Genomic DNA, 25295 nt, shown 5'->3' with positions numbered 1-25295 from the left:
ATGAGTCACTGAGAAAACAGAAGCTTATCCACTGAAATACACATCAAACACACTCACACATGCACACACACACACACACACACACACACGTCTTCCTTCAATGCCCCCCCCCCCCCCCAACCTCCTGATATCAACCCCGGCGCCAAACTGTCCGCCTTTCTCCCCATACTGCGTAATGAGGGCTTTGGGGCCGGGGGAGAGCTACCCCATTTCATTCGACTTCGGCACCCACCACCTTGCCCCTACTTATGTACCCCTCGAGAAAGGAGCACAAACAAAAGACTAACCAAAATAGGGTAACCAAAAGAAAAAATTATACCTTTGGGCCTTTTTTGCTATTTCAATCTCATTCTAGTCCTCCTCCACAACAGCATGAGCAATTACCAAAAGAAACTGTCTATTACAATCTCCACGCTGACTCTCAACCCACTCCCTCACCCCACCCCTACCAATCATACAAAAAAAAGAAGAAAAGATAAGAAAGAAAATCACACTATGATGACAAAATATGAGGGGATATATTGCAGGGGAAGAAATTCAATGTGTTTTTGCATGTCACTGCCATCATATAATGCATTACGGAGATTGATGATGGGCGAAAAATCCATCGTGAGTCTCACTGGTGTGTTTTGGGCGACATTCAATATTCCAAAACGCTGAGGCAGGTGCATTTGGATACCTGATTAGGAGAGAGCTTCCAAGGGGGCCAAGGTTTTGTTGATGCAAACAAATTTTGACATAAAGTCTGTGCATTTGTGATTGAAATACAAAGTTGAAACGCACACGCAAACAAGAAATGATGATTCTAAGAACGCAGTTATACTGTAGGAAGGGAAGTCCGGTATCTTTGTTTTTTCCTCTTTTCTTCTCCTTTCTATCTGTCTATCTATTCATCTGTCTATCTGTTTCTGTTTCTATCCATCTTCCTTTGTATGACTACAGTTTATATTTCTGAATGCTCTTCAGATTTTTTGCAATCTCAGGGAGTTTTTCTCCTTTTTTTATTCTATGTTAGCACGAGCTAAATCGTCCAGAGGCACGAACAGCCACCATCCTGTTTTCGAGTACTTTCTCTTGGTACAAATGCTATTTCCACAGGAAATGAGAAGGACTTTAACACATAATCTTAGAGCAATCCTTAACACTTAGCCTCAAGAACTACTTACACTTTAGACAGCTCCGTCAGCCGCTCAAAGGTAGCCTCAGCGATGGTCGAGATCTGGTTGTGCGACAGTATTCTAAAGGGCAAAAAAAAAGGAAAAAAAAAGAAAACAATATGCTCATATCATGCAACACCACTCTCCTACGTGAATGCTATAGAACTGACTTTCATCATGTCGATATGGCTAAAGGCATATTCAATCACAGGCAAAAAAATAGATTAACTTCTCTACAATGTGTTACTACTTTCACAACATTAAGAAAAAAAAAAGAAACGACACAGCAACAATATTTTCCAGCAATCCTGAGCATATAGCATAAGAAGACAGATTTATTTTCTTCTTGCTTTTCTTTTCAGCGCATACATTAGTAACTGTCAGCGAGATTCCAAAGAGCAATCAGGAATATACTTGTGTGTGTAATGTGCAACTTGACAGGCCAAATATGAGACCCAAACCAGGGAGGCTTTTGTATTCTATTGTTAACCCATTGAAGACTAGTCCTGAGAATACTCAGGCAGGTGTCTATGGGAAATGCATGTTACAGCAAAATCAGTTTGTCCACAACGGGTTAAAGACATGAAGAGAAATTTCTACTTTCAGGAAGACTCCTCCAAAATCAGTGAGACTTGCCAGCTCTGGTGATACAGAAAACTTGCATGCATGTCAACAGGTTAAGAAGGCACTGAACAACATTCTCAGAGAGTTCGTTTAAGTCTCCCAGCACCTAAAAAATTAATAAATTGCTAACTCTCAAAGTGTGCACTTTAATTTGTTCTCCCTGCCCTGTCCCGCTGTCACAGCAGAAACTTGACATGTGTCAGTCTGGTGTCATGTTCAAACTAAATTGAGTGGAAGGTGAGAGGGCATACGAAAAAGAAACAATTACTGTTCCAAAATAAACGGGACATGACTCTGACCTACCTTATATCTTTGCACACTTGGAAAGATGCAGCAGTAACATCATGACTAAGGCTGCGTTTGAATGCTCTCCTAAAGCGTACTGTACCATACCATACCCAAGCCAGAGGAGCACTCAAACGCTCATGAAGTGTACAGTACCTTACTGCAAAAGTTGACCACTTCTCGGGACACTTCCCAATGTGCTCCAAAAGCATAGAGTAAGTGCCAGAAGTTGGCATGAGAAGAATATAACACGAAGAGTTGATTCTCTTTGTTAGGGACACCTGTAAGAAGTGTATTAAAGCTTGCCAGGTGCATGACATTGTTGCTACAAAACATACGACTCCCTCTGACTCCAGTCCAAAAATAACTCATGAGGTATGCTTTCTCCAAAGAGTACTCAAATGCTCCAAATCTGGCATGGTATGGTATGGTATGGTATGGTATGGTATGGTATGATTTGGTTCACTTTGGTTCGCTTTTGAGTGCTTAAACGCAGTCCAAGTGCTTGCTTCAAGATGTCATTTGGCTCAAGGGACAATTATTTTTCAAACCAATCATCAAGACATCAAGCAATGAAAACAAGAGCCTGCATGTACATTATACAAAACAACAGCAATAGAAACCCACACGTTGCCAACTAAATCCTTGGATCATATCCTGCCACTCACTTACAAACAATTCACAGTGATGCTCAGATGGCTATGCGGAAAACCACCATGTCATATTCATCTCTAATATTACACTACTGTCTGAACGATATGTGGGTATTCAGCCATGAGCGGGATTAACGTCTTAATTGGAGTGTGCTTGCTGTATTCACATCACAGAAAGATCATACTCACAGAGTTGTCACCGAGCCCAATCCAATGAACATGGTATTGTTGACACTTCCCAGCCGGTTGTGAGACAGATCTCTGCAGAAGAAGAAGAAGACAAATAGACATTCAAATGAATAGAAACAAAAAATAAAGCAGAATGTGTTAAATCAAGCTAAAATGTGCATGCAACATAAACTATCTGGGGAAACACCATAAAGATAGACGCAAACCTGAGATGAGATACTAGTCATTTGACAGGAGATTTCTACAATGACTTTTCAAGGAGAGGCAAAAACATGTGGTGCACATTACAATACATTATGATGGTTTGTCAATCAAATTAGGATACGGAAAAAAGAGAATACATTTTTTGTTATATTTGATCATATTTCCCTGATCTCTCATCACTGTACAAAAACTACACTCTACATGTGCAATGTAAATGAATCATTGGCTGTAATCACATAAAGACTGTTAACTAAAAATCCAATTCATGGTTTGGGGTGTGGGTGGAAATGTATTATGTACAAGTAGGTGACAACTGTAGATATGTCCACTGTAAATGATAGATTCTTAAACACAAATGTATAATAGTAATGGAAATGTTTTTGCATGCTTAAAGGACAAGTTCACCTTCATAAACATAAGGATTGAGAAAATGCAACAATATTAGTAGAACACATCAGTGAAAGTTTGAGGAAAATTGGACAATCGATGCAGAAGTTATGAATTTTTTAAATTTTTGTGTTGGAACCGCTGGATGAGGAGACTAGTACAGCTTGTGAGTCATATGCGTACAACAGTATAAAAAAAATGTAAAAGAAAATTCAACATATTTTCACTTTTTTCGCATAATAAACGAGCGCTTGACTTGCCTCTTTCTAAAGGCAGGGGGAATAATATTACCCATAACATTTGTCGGTAACGAGTCAGGGGAATGTGTACTTTTTACAAAAGATGGAATTTTGTGAAATTCTCTTTATATTTTCCTTATATTGTTGTACGCATGTGACATCTAAGTTATTCATACACTGCAGTAGTCTTCTCATCCAGCGGGTACTGCACAAAAACTTCAAAAATTCATAACTTTTGAACGGATTGTCTGATTTTCCTCAAACTTTCAATGATGTGTTCTACTAATATTGCTACATTCTCTCAATCCTTATGTTTATGAAGGTGAACTTGTCCTTTAATCAAACAGGTGACACTTTGATATACACATTGCAAGAATTAATGTTGAAAAGGAAGGAACCTTGTGACGTATCTGTCCCCAGGATCATTCACACTTACAAAAAATACAAGTTTTCCAATTCTGTGAAGCTTTACTTGATATTTTTTGACTGTACATGCATTGTACAAAACCCTGAGATCTCAACTCCCAACCTGTTCTTTGATTTCGCAAAAATGCATTGAGCTTTCAACACTAAGTTTTCTAATAAAGTGTAAAATCTGGTGGCATGAAATCTCATTGAGTATTGTCCATGTATCACTACTTGCAAGTTCCTGTGGGACTGAGAAATGCTCACAGCAAGCTGGGGACCAGGGAAATATTAAAGTCAGTTCCACCGGTGCATTACATGCCCCAGAAATGCCAGGAGGTTTTGAGGAATTGCAGTGTTTTCATTGGGTGTGAACATGAGTGAAAACATGCGAGCTCAGAGCCTGTGGCCCTCCCCAGGAAGAACGGCCCTGCGTCTTCAGAAATCGAAGAAGGCGAATGTTTAACCCATGCATTGCTGATGGGGAATACCATTAGTTGCCGAATGTATTGAATCTGCGAGCAATTTCCGTATCTTGCACGCAAATTGAGTCGTCTGTGCTGTGTACATTTCTGACCAGCATATTATATAATTGTATTTGTCAGGTATCCATATTTCATAATTTCTTTCTGCTACTTTTATTAAAATTCGTGAAGAACATTGAAAAATTGATCAGCATGCAATGTATTACACATCACCATTTTGTGTTTGCTTGTTTCTTCTCCCCATTACTGAAGTACCCTTCAGATTGTTTTGGAATCCTGGCCAAGACTCGACAAGTAAATCTTTTCTTCCAGCCATACTGCTGCATTAGGATGCCATAGTAAGCCTAACATCAACTATCTGAATTCTCGAGACTGCTCCCATGCCGACATGGCTTTGCTGCGGTGACAGCAAGTGCAAAGACAAGCCACTTTCGCACCACTGCACTGGTGGGAAGAATGAAAAGTAGAAATTCATCCTCCTTGCAGGACATGAGAATGGAGAGGGATTTGAATGCCAGTGGCAAACTGATATGAGTTTGAGCACCAAGAAGACCGCCATATCACGCAAGGGAGCTAGATGGGACCTTTCCCACTCCTCCTTAAAACACTGTTTACTTTGCATGTTTATCTTATCCTCTTCCTCTTCACTCACACCTTGCCACTCCAATCAAGTCCGGTTCTTCTAACTCAAAAGGCAAACTTGAAACCGAATCACTTTTTTCCGCAACACATTTTTCAAGTCAAGTGGGGCCAATTGCGGTATAGAGGTGTCTTCTGTTTATAACATTTGAGTTTTGGTTCATCCTGCAGTTGTAGTCTGAATGGCTTTACTATAGATATTAATGCGATATCGAGGCAGGGCCTACAACGTGTACATTGACCTTGTAATCACTTTTGTCATAGTGCAGGTACATGTACCCTACATGGGTATGTACTCTTACTTGTGGGTATGTCAAGAGTTGCCTTTGGTTGAAAGCCACTGAGTTTATGGCACAGTTACTGTAAAACGAGTAATGTTCGCATGCATTTTAATTTCATGAATTTTGCAAGAGCCGAGTTTTGCGAAATTAAAATGCACACTAAAGATCTTGTCTACACTACATGCATTGAATGTCAGAGGCAACTCGCGAAAATTTCATGACGCGAATAAGGCCATTGGCTCCCATTTGCGAAAATTTCATGCCGCGAAAATATTACGTTTTACAGTACTGTCGTGTGGGATATAGCTCACACTTTCATAGGGGCTGGCAAGAAGACTCACATTAGTGTCTGAGCACTTACAAACATGATTTAAAACAAGTTCTTTCCATCAGTGTGAAACATCCATTTATTTGTGTGTGTGTGTGTTGTGTGTCTCTCACTCTCTCAAGCACACACACTGGAACACACTCAACACTTTCCCCGAGATGAAGCAGCAGTGCTGACACCAATATACAATTCCGTCTCGTTAGTGAGCAGCAGGGGATGAGGACGCAAAGATCAATACCAATGAATTATCCTCCCCGCTTACCCGACCTTGAAGCCGTTTTCACTTCCTCAGGTCTCTCCTCCATCTTTCTCGTCCACCTCCTCCTTCTCCCCCCGCCCCCCCCCCCCCTCCCCCATTGCTCCAGAATGCCAAGCTTCCACAGCCCTGGAGTCAATTTTCCTTGGCTTTGCCCCGGAAGAGTTGTGAACATTCAATTCCCTTCCTTTCCCCGTTTGCTCATCACCCTTCCAGGGGGAGAGGGAGGAATTAAAGCCAGAGGCCCTTGGAGCTGGCAATTACATCTCCCGTTGCCACGGTGAGAGGAGGGGGAAGGTGTGGGACATCTTGGCTCTGATTTTTTTTTTCTCGCTCGATGCCTCTCGTATCCGACATCTTGCCCCTGTCAATCTGTAATCCGACTGACTCATGCTCCTTGCCAAACAATTATTGATTTGTCCAGCTCTGAGGCCCGGGCTGCCGATTGAGCTTTGGGATGCCATCCAAAAAACGGCAACATTCTCAGCATCTTCATTCCCATTTCTCTCTCTCTCTGTCTATACAGATTTGCCCTCGGCCATTTTCCTCTGTATCTTTATCCATTTCACTTTCAAAACTTACATTTTTCCCCTCCTCGAATCATAACAAAAAACCCTTTGGTCATTTTATTTCATCTATTCCTGATTCACTGTCCTTCCTTTAATTGTTTCAAGCTTCTCCTGCTATTCAAGATCATCATCACTTGCCTATCCTGTGAAATTCTGCTAACATTTAGTTTACAATGTTGAGACCAACAACAGGACCACATTGTATATCAGAAATGGGGCTAGAGACACATTTCTAAACGCTAGTCTTGCACCTCAATTTTCATCTCATGGTCTTGCCAAAACAATTTCCTCGCACATCCTCTATGCTTGGGGCCACTCATGGAGAACAAGCCATGAGGTTTCCTAAACAAATGTCATGCTAGCTCTGCCAATTCCAGATTTAAAAGGAAAACTATTTCCTACTTTGTTCCTCAAATCGACTTTTATTACTTAAGGCAAAAAAATTAATTGATCATAAAGGAGCTTTTGTTCACAATGATGAGGAAAGAATAAGTTATATGATGCACGAATAATGTTCACATTCTTTTATGAATGCCTTCATTCTATTGCAAGTCCAATATATAGTATTTGCTTTGTCTTGTTACTTGTAACTCTCAGAAAATGATCTCATAGAAAACTGTGGCAATCATATGGGCCTCATCTCTGGAAAATTGGATTTAAAACTAATAAGATTTCCTTGTGAGCTATGGCAAAATGATTTCATTGCTTTGCAATGGGGTCTATGAATAATGGATTTAATTTCTTTGAAGTCTTGCATAGTCTGGGGAGAGCAAACTGAATATCTCCTCCAAAGGACTTGCCAAGGAGGATATTGGTGACTCGCCAAAGTCACTTGATACCAAAACAATGCTGTAACTTTAAAGGACAAGTTCACCTTCATAGATATGTGGATTGAGTGAATGCAGCAATATTAGCAGAACACATCAGTAAGAGTTTGAGGAAAATCGGACAATCTGTTCAAAAGTTATGAATTTTTGAAGTTTCTGCTCAGTCCCTGCTGGATGAGAAGACTACTACAACTTGTGATGTCACATGTGTACAACAATATAAAGATAATGTAAAGAAAATTCAACATGTTTTCACTTTTCTCGCATAACAAGAGAACACTTGACTTGCCTCTTTCAGAAGGCAGGGGGAATAATATTACCCTTAATATAAGTCAGTGACAAGTCAAGGAAATGTGCACTTTTTTCAAAAAATAAAATTTTATGAATTTCTCTTCATATTTTCCTTATATCGTTCTACGCATACAACATCATACACTGTGGTAGTCTCCTCATCCGGCAGTGACTGTGCAGATACTTTAAAAATTAATTACTTTTGAACGGACTGTCAGATTTTCCCCAAACTTTCGCTGATATGTTCTACTAATATTGCTGAATTTACTCAATTCACATGTATATGAAGGTAAACTTGTCCTTTAATGATGGCAGCTCCTTTGGTATTCATCTTGATTATAATGACACACATGAAAATATATATATATATATATATATATATATATATATATATATATATGAAATATATAAATCACCCAGCAGATTACATTGGACAGAAAATTTCACGTATCAAATCTTTTGATCATATAAATCTCACATGCAGCAGAGAAAGCTCAAGATTTCCTCGAATAATAATCAACATTCTTTGAGTGACTACAAGCATCAAGTTATCTTCTGCGAAAAGATAAATGAATATCTAATTTTTTTTTTCATATATGGCAAAAATATTGCCCCTGATGTGTTTTCAATGCAAATTATTCATTTGCAGTTAATGGCAGGATACTTCAACGTCTCAACTGGGGGGAAAACCCTTTTCTTCTCCCGACCCCATGGTTTCTGGTGAGGATTGCTTCCTCACTGTGACAATAAAGCATCATCTTCATTCAAAAGAGGAAAGTAAAGAAAGAAAATAAATCCTATTCATTTTTCAACTGTCATGAACATACAAGATAGTCTATATGGCAGAATGGATGCAAACATTGCCTTGGTATATTTCCTCTTTTCATCACTCAAAGCAGGTGTATGTTGGATATGAAACTTTTACTCCACTCCAAATCATAAACCATGATTTTCCAGAAAAAAAAATCTAAAGCCTATGTATAGTTTCAAAGGTCAACATTTTTTAGTGGTTGCTTTATTCTACAAATGCCTATGTATTCTTGATTGTCGGCTAGAATCAGTAAAGCAAAATTATAAAGATATCAAAAGCCACGCAAACCAAAGAGCACCATGTTCTTCTTCTGTTTTTTAAGGCCATCAACACAAAACTTATATAAACCTGATCCCTGCCTATTATTCCTTTGTTTGTTTGTTGTTGTCTTTCTTTTTTTCTGGGGGGGGGGGGGGAGGGCTGTAAAATCCTCATGCACAGAACATATTCATGGTTCTGCTTATACATGTAATGCCCATTTGCATAAGAAGGAAAACCGTTGATCTCACTGCCCTCTGTTGTTTTGTAATATGGGGGGGTACATGCAGAATGACAAAGAAGCATGTTATAACATCAACAACATCTCACTTATTTTTCTGGCACAACATTATATTCAAATTGGACAGTTTCATTCTAGAAGCAACTAGAAGAGGCAATTAGAGGAGGCATGTCTTTTTTTTTCTTTCACTACCAATCCCATTAGATGGTTTGAGATGAATTCTGAGCCAAAGCTATTCCAGGGGTATGGGAAAAAAAAAGTGATGCCTTGAGATGAAAAGTGGTGGAGGTTGTGAGGGGGTTCGGAATAGAAGGTAACAACCTGGAAAACTTGGTACATGTATGGTCCACTTTGGGCAAAAAAAAAAAAAATCAGGAAAGGGTACAGTGATTACCACCTCCTGACCCAGTTACATTGTCTGACCCAAATAGGCCTGTATGTGCCTCCAGCCGAATTGCTTCTGAGCTCCAGTAAGAAAAGGCAATTACCACTAATGACACTGATTATGCAAACTAACCAGATGCTCCCTTGAGGCCCGTAACGATGGGAACAGTCGTCATTTGGAGAAACAAGGAGAAGGCCAAAAGGCCAGGAGGAGAAAGAAGAGGAAAAGGAGGAGAAATAAAGAAAGACAGAACAACCAAACAACCAAAACTTTTAGACAGAAAAGCATGAAATCAGAAGGATGACAGTATGGATGACAACAATGATGAGCGTAATAATGCTACGAAGAGAACTGTCACTGACTCAATAATGGTAGAATTTTTCTGCAAATTTCTGCTCATTAACTCTGTATGGTAATCCCAAAAAAGTCTATCATCATTCTTGACATACTTCGACAAACAGAATGAGAACTCTACTGCTGCAGATTTTCTGCGTATTTATCAAACCTCTGTCTTCCGCCTGTCAATGCGTTTTAAGAATGAAAAGAGTGGAATGCATGAATCAAAACTGTAATTGATTTGGAAATCCTTAAAGAGAGAGAGAGAGAGAGAGCAAGCAAAAGGGGCCTAGATAAATGTGCCACCAAGCTGAAGGATAAAGTGACATATTTCAGCTCAAAAAACAAGGATAAAGAAATAAGAATGAAGAAGTTTGCCACAAAATATTGAGGTGGCTGGCAGTGGCTGGGAGGACGAGTATTGATCTAGTGAATGAAAATTGAAGCAGTGCATCTGTCAACACGAAATGACTTCTTATGAAATTCATTATTAGGGATTGTATCGCTCTGATCCTGCCTTTTGCACTCACTGTCTTGTTTTCCTCTCTTTTTATCTTTCTCTACTTTTTGGCACACCACGACTGCATCCTGAAACCAGGGCAATATTCTCGACGATGAGCCTCAAATGTCGAAGACCGCCCAGACTTCTGACGCATCTCTACACTACTCCACATCTTATGTCTCCATCTAAATGAATTTCAAATTTTCATCAGAATTGAATCTGATTTCATTTTCTTCTTCTTTTTTTTTCTCTCTCTCCGTCTCTTTAATATTTGGCAGAGTTCTCATTGTATCTCAACTCTGGACCATATTTTCTGAAAATTGAAAGGAATATCCCAGGCAGCAGAACAATTTGACTCAATCTGCTTTGCTCGGCTTAATCATCATCTTCATCATCCTCATCATCATCAGCATCATCCGCATCATGATAGTGTGGCAGCGTTTCCATGACGAAACTTGGCACAAGATGTGATGAGTGGAGGAAATCAGACATGGCCTGAAACAAGCGACACACATTCATCCATGTTAATGGAGCCACAGACTGCTGATATATTTGATATAAATCATTTCAGTATCATTTGCCCTGGATGAGGAGTTATGGGGATGCAGAAAAACAATGCAGAGATAGACAGGGAGTAGAATTACTTCCAACAGCCTGTAGGTTATAAACTGAGGTAGTCATGAAAAAAAAACACCCAACATTTCTTAAGTACCCTAGAAAAAAAAAAGAGTTTGATCTGTATTTAAAAGTATCCTTCTTGACTTCAGAAAACTACATCTGCTGAACATCAGACTGTGCAATGCTCTATGCTGTATACTTTGTGGTAAACTATACTGTAGGCCCTATACACTGATGTATGCTAACTACACTTGAACAGTGTGTGCTACGATATACACAAAACCATACACCATGCTGTTGACTACACCGTACACTACACAATACACTATGCCATACACTGTGCAGTTCTTTATACACTGTACCATACATGGGCTGTACACTACATGCTGTATAGAATCAATTAGAAACTGAAACATTGGTGCACTACACAAACTGCTGACTCCATCTCTGTATCTAATAATTTATTTCATTCCACGATGAATTCATTTTTTTTTTTTGATATATAATACAGGGCTCATGTTCTTCATCTCACGTGAGCAAAGGATGACATGTTTCCTGTTATCCCCGGTTTAACATAACATACATGTACAACCCATGTTTCCATCATAAAACCAGTTTAGCAATACAGACTTTTTACTCAGTACCCTGCTAAATTCTGCCCTTATACAGCAATCACACACACATACATACATACACACAGATGCTATTGTCCCATACACGTATATGCAGGGTCAAAATATTGATGCTAACCTGCTTTCACAAATTAGTCACTTCGATGAAAATGTCACGAGTCATTTGACTGCTCAAGCGTCATTACGTGGGTAGATGCATATTTGCATCATTTACAATAAAAGGGAGAAAATATGGGGCTGGATTTGAGGTATATCCCTTTCATCTCATGAAAATATACCAATAGAGTTTGAGTTGAAGGTGAATGACTTCTTGTGCAAACACCTTGTTCACACTGGAACTGCAGCTGAATCTTTATCAAAGACTGTCGTTATAAAAATGACTGGAATGGTACTGATGTGAACAGTGCTTTGATGAAAAATGCCCTCCAGTCTTTACAAAAAAAAAAGAAAAAAATGTGCATTATCTTTTATTTTCATCTCTTTACCTCTGAGATACCCAGCTTTATCTGGTCGGTGATTCACTGAGCAAATTTGATTTTCTCATTATCAACAGCTTTGCTCGCTGATAAGGAGACCAGTGGCCAGAGCCTCCCTCTTATGGGGAGGTTTTAGCGCTCGTAAGACCAAATCCCTCGGAGCACCCCTGGGAAGAAGAGCAGCATTGTAGCAACAGGAACTACACAGACTATTATGAGAGAACAAAACGTAAATATTGTGGGCTTTATTCTACCCCCCCCCCCAAAAAAAAAAAAAGATGAAAACATAATCACAACCATATCTAGGGGAAACATATAATTTTCTCTTCTTCTTTTTTTCAGTATCAATGCTAGATCATTTCTCTCTTTCTTTTTCCGAGAGAGCTCATTCTGTGACTGAAGAAGTGGCTCAAGCCAGCCATCATTTTCTGGAAAGCACTGCAAAAGGTACGAGTGTGAGAGTTTCTTCTTCCAGGAACATAATATGAAAGGGTAAGTGTAGTGGAAGCAATCTTCTTATACCAGGCACAAATGTCTTGCAATCAAATTTCAGACACATGCAAAATAAAAAAGAAAGAAAAAAATGGTAATCAATCTCCAGGATTTCTATATCTGCACCTGCTCTCTGCAAATTCTCAAAAGGGAATTATTGGTAACAGGAATGCACTTAGGCTCCATTCTCCTGGTGCACAAATGAAAGTCAAACACTATCCTACATTCAGCCCTATTCATGCCACGTAGATACCATATTTTTTTCTCTTTTTTAAACATCCTAGCATATAGACCAGGGGGGTGTTTCATCAACGTTTGTCAGCGCTGACAACTGTCAGTGCGGACAATTTCAGCAAAATCCTTGGTTTTGATTGGCTGAGATGCTCTGGTCACTGACTGTTACTATGGTGATTCAAGTTGTCAGCACTGACAAACATTGATGAAACACCCCCCAGAAGATCAGGCATAAATCCTGTATCACAAATCAATTCAACTTGGTTATCTATTCTAGCGTGTTGGATTGTATTTGATCAGATTGTTATCACCTCCCAAGTGGCTTCTATGCAGACTGGCACAACTAAACCAGTGATAAACATAACCCCTGCCATCCATATTGCCTTCTCTACTTTGGCATCCTTGCCATAATCATTATCATTTATTTGACCAAACGGAAATAGAAACATGATGAACAAATTGTAGATGTTCTAAAATGAGGATACATGAACAGATTACAAGGAATGGGGTAACATAGATAAGACTCACCAATGTGGATAAAAGGAATCTAGACATCGGACAAAATGATTTTTAAAAAATGACTACTGTAAAACCACAAATTTCATGCATGCGTTTTCAATTTTGCCAATACTGCGAGAGTCAAGATTCGCAAAATTAAGATGCACATGAAAGTTCTTGTCTACACTGTATGCATTTAATGGCCGCGGCAAATTCGTTAAAATTTCATGCTGCGACAAAGGACATCAGCTCAAATCTGAAAAGAAAAAAAAATTCTTGCTTTAGAGTACAACTTTTCTGCATGTTTCTTCCACGTCAATGCCTCCAAAGCTTCAATCAATAGATGGCAGCAGACATCACATCAAATCATCTTCTATAAACCACTACATGGTAACTACAATGCAGGATGCTACATAAGCACTTGCCCGATTGCCCGGGGCAAGAGAAAATCAAATTCGGGCAAGCATTTTTGAACATTGAGAACAAATGCTTGCCCGAATTGGGCAAGCAAAAAAGTTTTGAAGATACATTTTTTTCACTTATTCCCCCAACAAACCCACAAAATCAACCATACAGAAGCCAAACGATAACGGCTGTTTAGTGATGCAACACATCATTTCAGCAACTTTCCAACACTTACGTGAAGAAGCCCCAATGCATTTCAACGGCAACACATGATCAGACCAAGTTTGCTGTGCTGTTTATTCAAAATGATAGTGTTTTATTGAGTCCTTGACTTAAACATGATTTTCTAAATTATTTCCTTATATTTTTTTTTTTTTTACTTTCTTTTCGGGCAAGTAAAATTACTATTCGGGCAAGTGTTTCACAGCAAATTTGAAAGTCTGCTTGCCCGACTGGGCAAGTGGTAAAATAAAGTTATGTAGCATCCTGCAATGCATTCCCTTAATTGTCGAATGTGAAGACTGCAGCTGTCCACTGAACCATCTCTGTTGGTCCTCTCAGATTCAGGAACCTCCATATTACATTACCATGGCAACATTTGATTACTCACACAAACATTCACTGAACAACCTGGTATTATATGCTATACTAAATAGAATGTGTTTCTGTGTGATGCCATTTAAAAACACCATAGACATGACATTGATATGGCGATACCACAAGGGAGATCAGTCCCCACAAAGGCCATGTCATCCTGGGAAAATATGATATCTGTACATGAATACCTGCCTTATGGAGACTTGTGCTATTTAAGATCTGAAAAGTGAAAACAAAAAATATGAAATGCATGATGTATAACAGATGTGCCAGAACAAACATGGACTATGGATTAATTACTAAATTTATGTATAGGTATGTAAATATGAACATTGTATATATGCATTTACAATGTAAAAACGTGATGGCTTTTGGAATACTGTATATGCCGAGTATTTTGCAAGGTTTTTATTTTCGTGAATTTTGCAAGTCGGGTGCTATATGCGAAATTAAAGACACGTGAAAATATTGACTCTGATCCCGATGTGAATGTGACGTACACATGGGCAATTCCGCGGTTAGTAACGTTACATTTGAACAAATTTAGATATTTGTTTTTACTACAAAATTACCATTTATTCATTTCAAGTCAAAATTATGTCAAAAACATATTCATCCTTCCCATGTTTATGATACAGAAAAGAATGAATACAATCCAAGAAATATTAGAATTGCTATGGCAACTTAAAGGGCTGGTTAGTAACGTTACGCAAAAAGGACATGACAAAAAAATCAATGTCTTGTTACAAAAAGTGTGCAAAAATTCAAGTGACTTCAAACAACGTGTTGCATTAATTTCAATTATTGCATCATGACAAATGTTCATGCAAATGTTTTTAGCAGTTCGACCGATGATTTTTTAGCTAGACCCCCAAAAGCATGGTTAGTAACGTTACGGTTAGTAACGTTACATTTGTCCGGAGTAATTCCGCAGGTCATTTCACCCTTTTGTAATTGACAAAATGTCACATGACTTCTGGAGTGTTTAAATGTATTCATCTTTTACCCTTTAGCAAAGCTTGGAGGAAAAAATTTCTAAGGAACCCACTGTAATTTGCATTTAAGTGAATTTCAGCATCCCCAGTCCCACATGTACATTTTAGATGATGGTTTTAGATCTCGCAAAATCAATAAATACGAAAAATAAAATCTACTGAATTTGAAAGACCTAAATGATTGATGAACATCCATGGCATTAGTTGATACCTAAATCAAGGAGTAAGATAAAGAGGCACATTTCTTTTATCCATGTCATGTCCACCTAACTGCGGAATTGCCCACATGTACATTTCTCCGTTCAGTACAGGACTCCACGATCGCGAATTCAACCACTCTCGAAATCGTCGGGATTTCCCGATTCGCGAAAATTTAGACTCACGAAATAAATGGCGTTTACAGTATTTTCTTCTGGTATTAGTGTAAAAACTATGTAAAACACTCTTAGTATCACATCTGTCATTATTGTCAACACTTACATGTAAGATCATGACAGTTTTGATGAGCCACATATGTCTCAGGGAGGCAAATTGGTGTGTTACATGCACCTCAATAGGTGATTGTTATGGATTTTTACAGTTTTGGTGCCATCATTACTGAATAAGAAGAAGGCTGAATGAGTTTGGGATTTAATGATACAAAAATAGCACAGAAAGGTAATTCGACACTATTTTAGCTTTTCTAGTATAATGAGTGAAGACTTGACTTATCCCCATCAGATGGGGGGGGGGGGGGGGGGCGGGGGATATTACCCTTCTCATACACAAATGCATATCAGCAATAAGTCATGGGAATGTGTGCTTTTCATTGCAAATGACTAAATAGGAATGAATATATATTTATGAAATACAAAGAGAAATACTTGCAATACACTCCACGAGTGGCTTATACGACATCACTACATGAGCTTCACCACTGCAGTGATCCAATATTACATCAGGTGTGTGTATATGCCTACAAGAGTGTTTGCATACATTTACTCCATGCTACCGAAGTGGGCTGTGCACAACGCAGCAAGACTCTACAACAGGGCTTCCCACTGCAGCCCTAAATGGGTTTGTCACACGCAATGAAACGGCAATTTCGGCTGACGTCACTCGCGCGGGCCAAATTGAACAATCTCAATTTGCCAGAAATCTCGACCGAAAAAGCAAGCCCCGACTATTCCTCCCGAAGGGGACAACAATCACACCTGTTATCCCTGCCCATGATGGATGCACAACAATTTGCGGATATCCGCAGTCGCTGCATCCGCGGCCGCAAGACCCCGACAATGCTTTCTGATTGTTCGTGTTCCATTTGACCTCTCTCTTTCTCTCTTGTTCTTTCTTTTTTTCTTTCTTTTTTTTCATCCGTATTCTCTATTTTTCTAGCTTTTCTTGAAAAGCTACATACACCTGATAGCAGAATTTTTCATTACATCTGCAGGAAACAGTGGTAACACATACGACATTGAATCTTGCATTGCAGACAATGCCAAATTAAGAATGATTGGAGTAAAGCAAAATTATTGCCATCGGTAAGTGATTAACCCCATCACGCCCTTCCCCCTCCCACATTTTTTTTTTCTCTCTATAATTCCAGTGTGCCCAAAGTTTTGATGGTAAAAACTGCTGATTATTTAAGTCTTTGACTGCAATGTTGAGCAGTTTAGGGATGAGAAAGAATAAATCAAACAGCGCCAGTATAAGGGACAGAAAACAGACATAAATTCACTCTTGCCTTCACAGGGAGCTCATCAAGTACCATTTATGACTCAGATTAGCTGCCTTCCAGGGACAATCACACCATGACATAGATTGCACCAATTTTTTTCTTCCTTTTATCATTCTCTGTCTTTGCCCCCTGCTCTATCTCAACTTAAATCAGCATCATTCTCCCAGTGAAGCGCGTCTCTTTTGGTGTAGAGTTGTCAAGAGGATGGGGAGCCCAGTGGGTGGAACTGCCGTCTGAACGACACACGATGATGAGCACATGGGGTGTAACATAATCCGTCTCATGTCTGGCGCAACAATGTCTTGGGAATTATCTCATCTTTATCCCACGTAAATGAGTGAATCATATTCGGTAATGAACGTATAAAGAAACACGATATTTAAAAACTAGAAATGTCGCTATGGCGACTGGTATGCCTCCGCCATAATGCATGATTCTCCTAATAGGTCTATAGTACATGTGGACAATGTGTGATTACATTTTCACAAAATTGGCAAAATATCAAAATGACATGTTTGCCACAAATGTATTGAATGTTTACCTTCCTTGACCTATGTTTAATTGGATGAATAGGAGAGCATGTATTTGGGGATTTAAGAACTTTAACTTGACTTTGACCCTTTCATAAGTTTATGCACCATGAGTAATTTTCAAGGTATGGAGAAAAAGTGCAATTTCTGTAATGAACATTGACCTTTTGACCTTTGACCTTCTTGGCAAAAAAAAAAAAATCCCAGAGAATCTCTATTGGGTTATACATGCATACATCAAGTCAAAAAAAAAATAATCTTGCTGGCATTGCATAAATATAAGGAAAATAGTAAAATTTTGAAGTATTGCCCTTGACCTTTGACCCCTGACCTTTGACCCAATGAACCCTAAATTCCCCTAAATATATACTATGTTCCATGAAGATACCTTGAACAATTTCCAAGATACAGAGAATAAGTGAAATTTTAACATTTTACTTGACCTTTTGACCTTTGACCTCATGACCCCAAACTTTCACCAGAGAATCTTAATTGGGTAATACATGTATACACTAAGTTTCAAGAAAATATCTTCAGGCATTGCATAGATATGGGGGAAATAGTGAAATTTTAAGCATTTGACCTTGACCTTTTGACCTTTGACCTTGAGCATGTGCACCCAAAAGTTGATAGGCACAACTTCACCCCCTAATACACATACATACCAAGTTTCATTAGGATACCTCAAAAGGTTTTGGTAGTTACCCTGTCCACAAAATTCATTACGGACGGACGGACGGACGGACGGAAGGACGGAAGGACAGACGGACAGAAGGACGGACGGACGGACGGACGGACGGACGGACGGACAACCCGAAAACATAATGCCTCCGGCACCACTTCGTGGCGGAGGCATAAAAATACAACTAAATAAGGAGGCAAAGTCTTCGCAGCAGACAAATTACACTCATAGATCTCCCTTGATGTCTGGTACAAAATCTCTCATGCACATGCATTCTCACGTTTCCCCTTCCCAAATTTCCCTTCCATAATGAATGCGATTGGTGACTTTGCAGATATCGATACCAAATTCTCGCGATATTATTATTCTTGCTGCCATCAATAACCCGTCCTATTGAGTCTGCCTGTCATTTCTGTACCTTTATTTCTTTCCTTCACTTCTTGCCTTCCCCCCCCCCCCCTTTCTGTTCTTCTAACACGACCTGGTTCCTTGCTGTGTGCCTTTCTCACTATATTTGTATGACTTTGAATTCTAAATCTCAGTTGTCCTTTTTTTTTTTCTCTCTCTCCCTTCCATCTTGCTCTCTATCCTTTTCTCCTTCCCGATTATCTCGCTCCTCTTCTAATTTGCTCTCTCTCAGTCTTATTTACTCGTAGCACCTCTCACATTCTCTCGTTACATTCCTCCATCTCACAACTGCACGCATCCCAAAATATCTCTCCTCGCTCTTGAACGTTTCATCCCCCCCCCCCTCCTCCCATCTTCTCCTTTCCGATAATGCTTAACCAGGCACAATGTTGAATATTATATTCCTGTGACCATCTCCCATATTGTATGCTCATCCTTCGGAGAGGAAGGGGGAGATGGGGGGTGCAGGGGTTATTACATTTCCTCTGCTGTCGTGCCCTCATCCTCTGTACGATGACTCATACCATTAATCTCTGTGCATAACATGTGCAGGTACACAGCAGTGTATGTGGGGTGGGGTGGGGGGGGGGGGGGTCTGGTCAATGGTATCCCTGCCGCACACACTTGTGCTGCTTATCCCGGGAAGCACTTGTTACAGAGCGTGCTAAAAATTCACATTGCACGTTTACTCTCTGGAGAAGAGTGATGGTCACAATGGGGAAGGGGGGGGGGGGGAGTGGGGTTAGGATGGTCATAATATCTTGTTCCTATATTTGAAAGGAGCTTACAGCATATCACTGCAAGGCTTCAACTACTGATCAGAAGTGAGGCAGTAATTTCATACATTCAATTCAATTAATTCAATTCAATTCAATTCAATTCAATTCAATCAGTGTGTACATGTGCAGGTACACAATTCAATTCAATTCAATTCAATCAGTGTGTACAAGTGCAGGTACACACTCAAGACTGAGATTTAAGTCTTAAGGGTTAGGATGGTCATAATATTTTGTTCCTATATTTGAAAGGAGCTTACAGCATATCACTGCAAGGCTTCAACTACTGATCAGAAGTGAGGCAGTAATTTCATACATTGTGCAGGTACACACTCAAGACTGAGATTTAAGCATTTCGCACCATGGACCTGCAATTTCAGACACAGGAAAGTAGTTAACACAAAAAACAAACAACAATGCATGCCACTAGCAAAGAGGTCAAAGGTGCAATTGCTGAAGATATACAGTAGCCATCTTGCAGGGAGCAAACAACCATAGTTTACATTCTATATAGAGTCCTTTGTTTTCCTTGAGTTACTGTCAGAGATTTAAAAAATGGCTTTCAACAGAATCAGTCTTGTCAGAAATTACAGTTTCAGCTGAATGTATGTCATCCAAAATCAATAATTCATAGTCAAACTTCTTATATCTAAAGCATCACTTCCCATGCTGTATTGCTGGATGGACTTCATTTCCCTTTCCAACATGTTGGTTTGACTAGATGAGAAACCATGTATTGTCCCATTACTGAGTTTATGCTATATAACCTTGAAATCAGTGCAGTATCATAAGCAAGAGTCAATTTGTGTTTTTCATATTTTTGACTCATCAATTCTTAATCATTTTCTTTGCTACCAAAAGAAAAAAAAACCTGATGTGCACTGCCATCGATGTTGCACAACAACAATGAATTTTCTCTTACAATGATTTCCCGTTACACGCTGGGTGTCATGCATTAACTCAACATCTCTGCTCTCAAGGGGAACAATAGCAGCGACATGCTCGTTTCGAACGGCGGTTCCCTCTCGTCCATCATTCGATGGACAGAATGAGCAGAATAGTCATCGAAATGACTCAGAACAGCTGCCCGAGGGGCATTTGACTGCATTGCTGGCAGCGCCTGTGACGTGATCAGCCTAAGATATGAACTCACTGCTCGTAATCGTCACTTTGCGGGGAAAAACAAAAACTTTAAGACAGAGAGCAGGATGGTAATTGGTTTCTAACATCTTGACAGTAAGATGAAGAGATGTATCATAGCACTCTTATCTCACTCTTGTCTCCCTTTCTATTTCTTTATCTTTCCCTCTTCCTATCATTTATACCTCACTAGCTATAATGCACACTCACACACACATACACACCCACATATGATCTTAAAGTCATAATTTACCATTTGCTGTTGAAACAAAAACCCAGCATTAGTCCTTTAAAATAGTGCTAAAATGTTTTGTGACACAACAGACCTACACATATGCATCAAATGTGATATCTTGAAATCTTCACTGCTCCCAAAGGTAAACAGTACCTTTAAACAGCAGCCACAAAACCAGATAATTGTATTTGCAAAGGGACATAATGGCACATGAGTGGATTGCTTGAGTCTGATATCTCTGACGCCAAATGCCCACCTTCCATTGTTCCATGTTGTTATTAAAACTCCATCAAGATTAATAAGCTGTTGGATGTAAAGCAACTTTATCTGTGTTTATTCATCACAATACAATGAAAGATACATTTTGAAAGCTTGTAAATAATGTAAAACCACCTTGCTGTACTGGGTGTTGTTGTTGTTGTTGATTCTTTTTCTTCTTTTTCTTCTTCTTCTTCTTCTTCTTATTATTATTATTATCATTATTATTTCCTCCTCCTCCTCTTCTCTTGCAGTAGGCCTACTTACTTCACATACAGGGCGGTGAGTTGGCTCAGTCGGTAGCGCGTCTGCCTCACGATCACGCGGCCCGGGTTCGAACCCGAGTCTGGACTGAGCAATGTTGTGTGTAAGCATACCGTCCCCTCTAGCATTAGCAAGAGGCAAAACACTCTGTCCCTCGCATAGAACATAAAATGGAGGTCCCGTGTATGAGAGAGTAACAACTCATGCACGTAAAAGATCCCGCTTCATTCATTCATCGTAAAGAGCAGGGTGTTTAACCCAGTGAAGTGGTCCCACCTCAAATCCAACTGGACCCCATGGAAGACCAGCTTAACGAAGCTGAATATGGGCTATCCAGCCATCTTCTCAGATGGAAAATGAACAAACAAACAAACATACACAAACAGCAACACCACTTGATTGCAATAACACAAATCCCAATTGGACAGAAATCTGTCATGAAGACTGCAGAAGTACAATAAAGCTAATTTGGGGAACAGTTGAACTAGGTTAGTAAGTGATCTTTTATTCATTGGGATTGGATTTCTAGTTAATATGTGTTACTACCCTGGGATAACATCAACAATCTCTCTAGCCAACTCCATATGATTCAAGCCTCGCTATTCAGGCATAACTGTTTCAGAAGTCTTTGCGGTGTTTTGTTTTGTCTTGTTTTTGTTTGGGTTTTTTTTTTTTTGCATTCTGATAAGAATCATTGACTTCGCATATGAAGACTTTTCTTCACTGTGTTTCATCTCATTTATCTATTTCTTCTCCAATTATCTTTGAGGTTTCTTTATATTTTTTGTGTCATTTGAAAACTGCAGTTCAAATGTGGTGATGTGTCATTTGCACAATGCATGTTGTTACATGCAGCAAGTGGTACAGAAGATTTTCATCCAAACCCCACCAGTACCCATCAAGATATAACTCTGCAGTACCATGTTGTTGTTGTTGGGGTTTTTTTTTTTGGGGGGGGGGGGTGGAAGGGATGCTATATGATAATCACATCTATTTGTCATGGATTCAAACAAGCATGACCCTTTTTTTTTTTGGTCATTTATGTTTCTCTTTCTGCTGCCATGCCTACTACCTCAAGTTCTCTAATCAAAAAGTCCACCAAGTATTCCGGAGGCATTTCATTGTTGGTGTAAGCCAGCTTGTTGGTCAAGACTCAAGCAAAAGTGATTGTTCTCCTGATTTGCATACTCTTCACACATCTGTACAGAGAGAGGGAGAGACATAGAAATGGTGACACAATTTTTGCTCCTGCAACAATAATTGCTCTGGTCTTATTTTCTCCAAGGACTTAGGGTTAGGGTTGTGATACGGTTTCAGGTTTAGTTTGATGTGAGGATTGGGATTAGGGATTAGGGTTCAGGTTATGTTTGGAAGTACAATTTACGTTTGGCTTAACATGTAGATATTTCATGGAAGCAATTGTCACAGGAGCAAATGTCATGGAAGGAACCCATACACACATGCACTTAAACACAAAAATGAAAAGCAAGGAAAGTGTATCACAACTGGGGAACTTAATTCAGAGGTGTCCACTCATCATCTCTAGACAAATGCAGGCACAGGTGCCGATGCAGACGGGTATTAGAAAGACTTGGGAAGTCTGTGACTGATCTAGGATGCCTCCATCTTGCGGAATATTCCATTTTTACGTGTAGTCACAGCGATTGATTCTTTTTGATCAATTTTCTTTTTCTTTTCCAGGGGAAGTCCTCCTGCGGGGTCAACTTCCTGCTCCCGCAAGCATATAAAGGAGTCAAATTTCAAGCCCCAGTTCACCCTCACTCCTAATTGTGTTTGCAGCTCCCCATCTCAATCTCTCCCTCTTGCCACTTTTTTTTTCTTTCTTCCTCATCTCAATTTCGGTCCATTCCTTCATGCAAGGTGTCTGCCGTTCATTCACTAGTCCAGGGATTCTACTCGCCAATTCCTTCAGTCGGTCCACTGGTTCATTTGCTCCTTCCTTCGCAGACACTTTGGGCATTCCCCATCACGGGATAACACTTCACGGCGAGCGACGAGATGACATCGCTTAGGATGGATTACGGGGAGAGAGTCGAGACATCGTATGACAACCACAGCGAATGGTGTGACCCGTCATTAGCCAAAGATGCCCATTCCATACTCAAACACAGCACAGAAATTTCATTGAAACAGTCTCTCTCTCTCTCTCTCTGCCTCTCTCTTGGCATCTCCCTATCTTTCTCTCTCTTACATTTTTTTTTCTTCACCTAACGAATAATCCATAAACAAACGACCACTGTACCCAGAGGACTTTTTAATAACATTTGACACACAACACCCTCCTCTTGGTCTGATAATTGATACATGGCTTAGCAAGCATGACCAAGAATACTAACCTACACCCTATTTTCTCGACAATTCTTGTGCACGAGTTGCCCAGCAAACACACACTCTAAAATAATATTCATTTGTGTGCTACATAGCACTTTGGTTAATATGGTCCCTATTCAGATAAAACTGTTTGAAGTTGCCTGTCTTCGATTTCCCGTAAATAGGTGAGAATTTGTTGTGTTATTTTGTCCCCCTTTAGCCCAGTTTACATTATATTGGGAATAAAATAACCATTAAAGTACAGTTGGTGACAGTTAGTCTTGCCCTCTCTACCTATAACATCAGGGCATATCACAGGGTTGCCAACAGATCAAACTGTCATGCAAGATGTATGCCTAACATTTTGCAAATTGGGACTCGTAAGACAATTTTGCAAGTGGCCGAATTCCCAATTGACAACCACTTGGACTGACTGAGAAATAAGTATGGTCACTTTGAATTAGAGAAAAAAAAAATGTGCTTCCCTACCTTGGATACGATATACAAGGCAGTTGTGTTATGGCAAGCATTATTTCCCAGAGTTGTCAATTTTGCAAATCTGGGTCAACTCACAAAACTCGCTACATTAAAAAAACTGAGCAATTGTACCACACATACAGTGTCAAAGAGTAAAGAACAATTTTGCAGACACAAAAAAAAATTGTATTTTGGCTAAAAAATAGGAAAGCTGCATATATACATGAAGCAAACTATATCAAGTTTCAAGGAAACACAGTGTATGTATTTCATTCAAAACACCCATTTTCATAATTAGATGAGAAAAACAAATGCAAACTAGAAACATCCGATACTGTGATATTGCAAGCTCAAAATGTACCCAACCAGCTGTTTTCCAGCCTCTCCACACACACTCAGTTCTACACATTACGGAGTGGACCAAAAGAAAAGTAGGTTTGAGGGGGCTATGCATGTAATCCGTGCTTTATTGGGGTGTGGTTAATGAGGGATGGAAAGAAGTCATCATCTTCGGACCAACGACCTGTGACTACCGCTTCCGCGCCGAGGACGGCCTCCCTCCTCGACGGAGGGAGCCCCCAGTTGGCTCCTTTGCTAGCAAAAAAGAAAGAGACCCCCACGTCCGCCCCCCTGGAACTAATTGGAGGAGAGAGCTTGGGGAAAACAAATTACTTCTCCACACTTTGCCGGCGTTCCATAAAAAAACTTCTCTTACTCCGTAAACTAGGATATAGAAGCACAAGTCTAACTGTCTCTCTAGCTTGACAAAACCTCCCCGTCTTTTCCCTTCTCTCTCTTTGTCTTTTGATTCTCTCTGCCAGTCATAGACTTGGTGTGACCTAAAGACATCTTGTTCTGTTTCAAAAGTGACGCATCATCTTGAAAGTGACTCACAGCACTTCGATTATGTCCAAAGGAATAGTCCCGATGCCTCTGTGTGGAACTAATCATATTTGCGATGCTTGTGTGGGCAAGAGAAGGAAAAGCAGTTATCATAGTAAACTGCTCTGACAATTTGATGGCACCAACAAGGGATTGTGCTAATTGCAGTGCAAAAAAAGAAAAAATGCACAATTATGAGACAATAAACTAAGAGGTAGTTTCTCTTGTTTGTGGTAGCATCGTGGCTGTTTGAAAATGCGTCTGTCGATGAGAAATTTTCTGTGGAGTGTCCTCTC

The 25295-nt window shown here is 39.6% G+C and overlaps 1 protein-coding gene across 1 annotated transcript in view; it reads right to left on the bottom strand.

Moving 5' to 3' along the window:
* The window catches only part of LOC139710811 (adhesion G protein-coupled receptor A3-like), a 148287-nt gene that overhangs the window by 32650 nt on the left and 90342 nt on the right, over positions 1-25295 (bottom strand). Inside the window, exons 4-5 of the mRNA XM_071622718.1 lie at positions 2909-2980; positions 1167-1238 (exon numbers count right to left, since the gene is read on the bottom strand). Coding sequence (XP_071478819.1) covers positions 1167-1238; positions 2909-2980 — 144 coding nt within the window. The remainder of the gene's footprint in view (positions 1-1166; positions 1239-2908; positions 2981-25295) is intronic.

Source organism: Diadema antillarum, unplaced genomic scaffold (assembly GCF_040938485.1).
Source record: "Diadema antillarum isolate AM-2024a unplaced genomic scaffold, OU_Dant_1.0 seq00001569_RagTag, whole genome shotgun sequence".
NCBI classification, from domain to species: domain Eukaryota; kingdom Metazoa; phylum Echinodermata; class Echinoidea; order Diadematoida; family Diadematidae; genus Diadema; species Diadema antillarum.
This window is presented reverse-complemented; position numbering and strand designations above follow the sequence as displayed.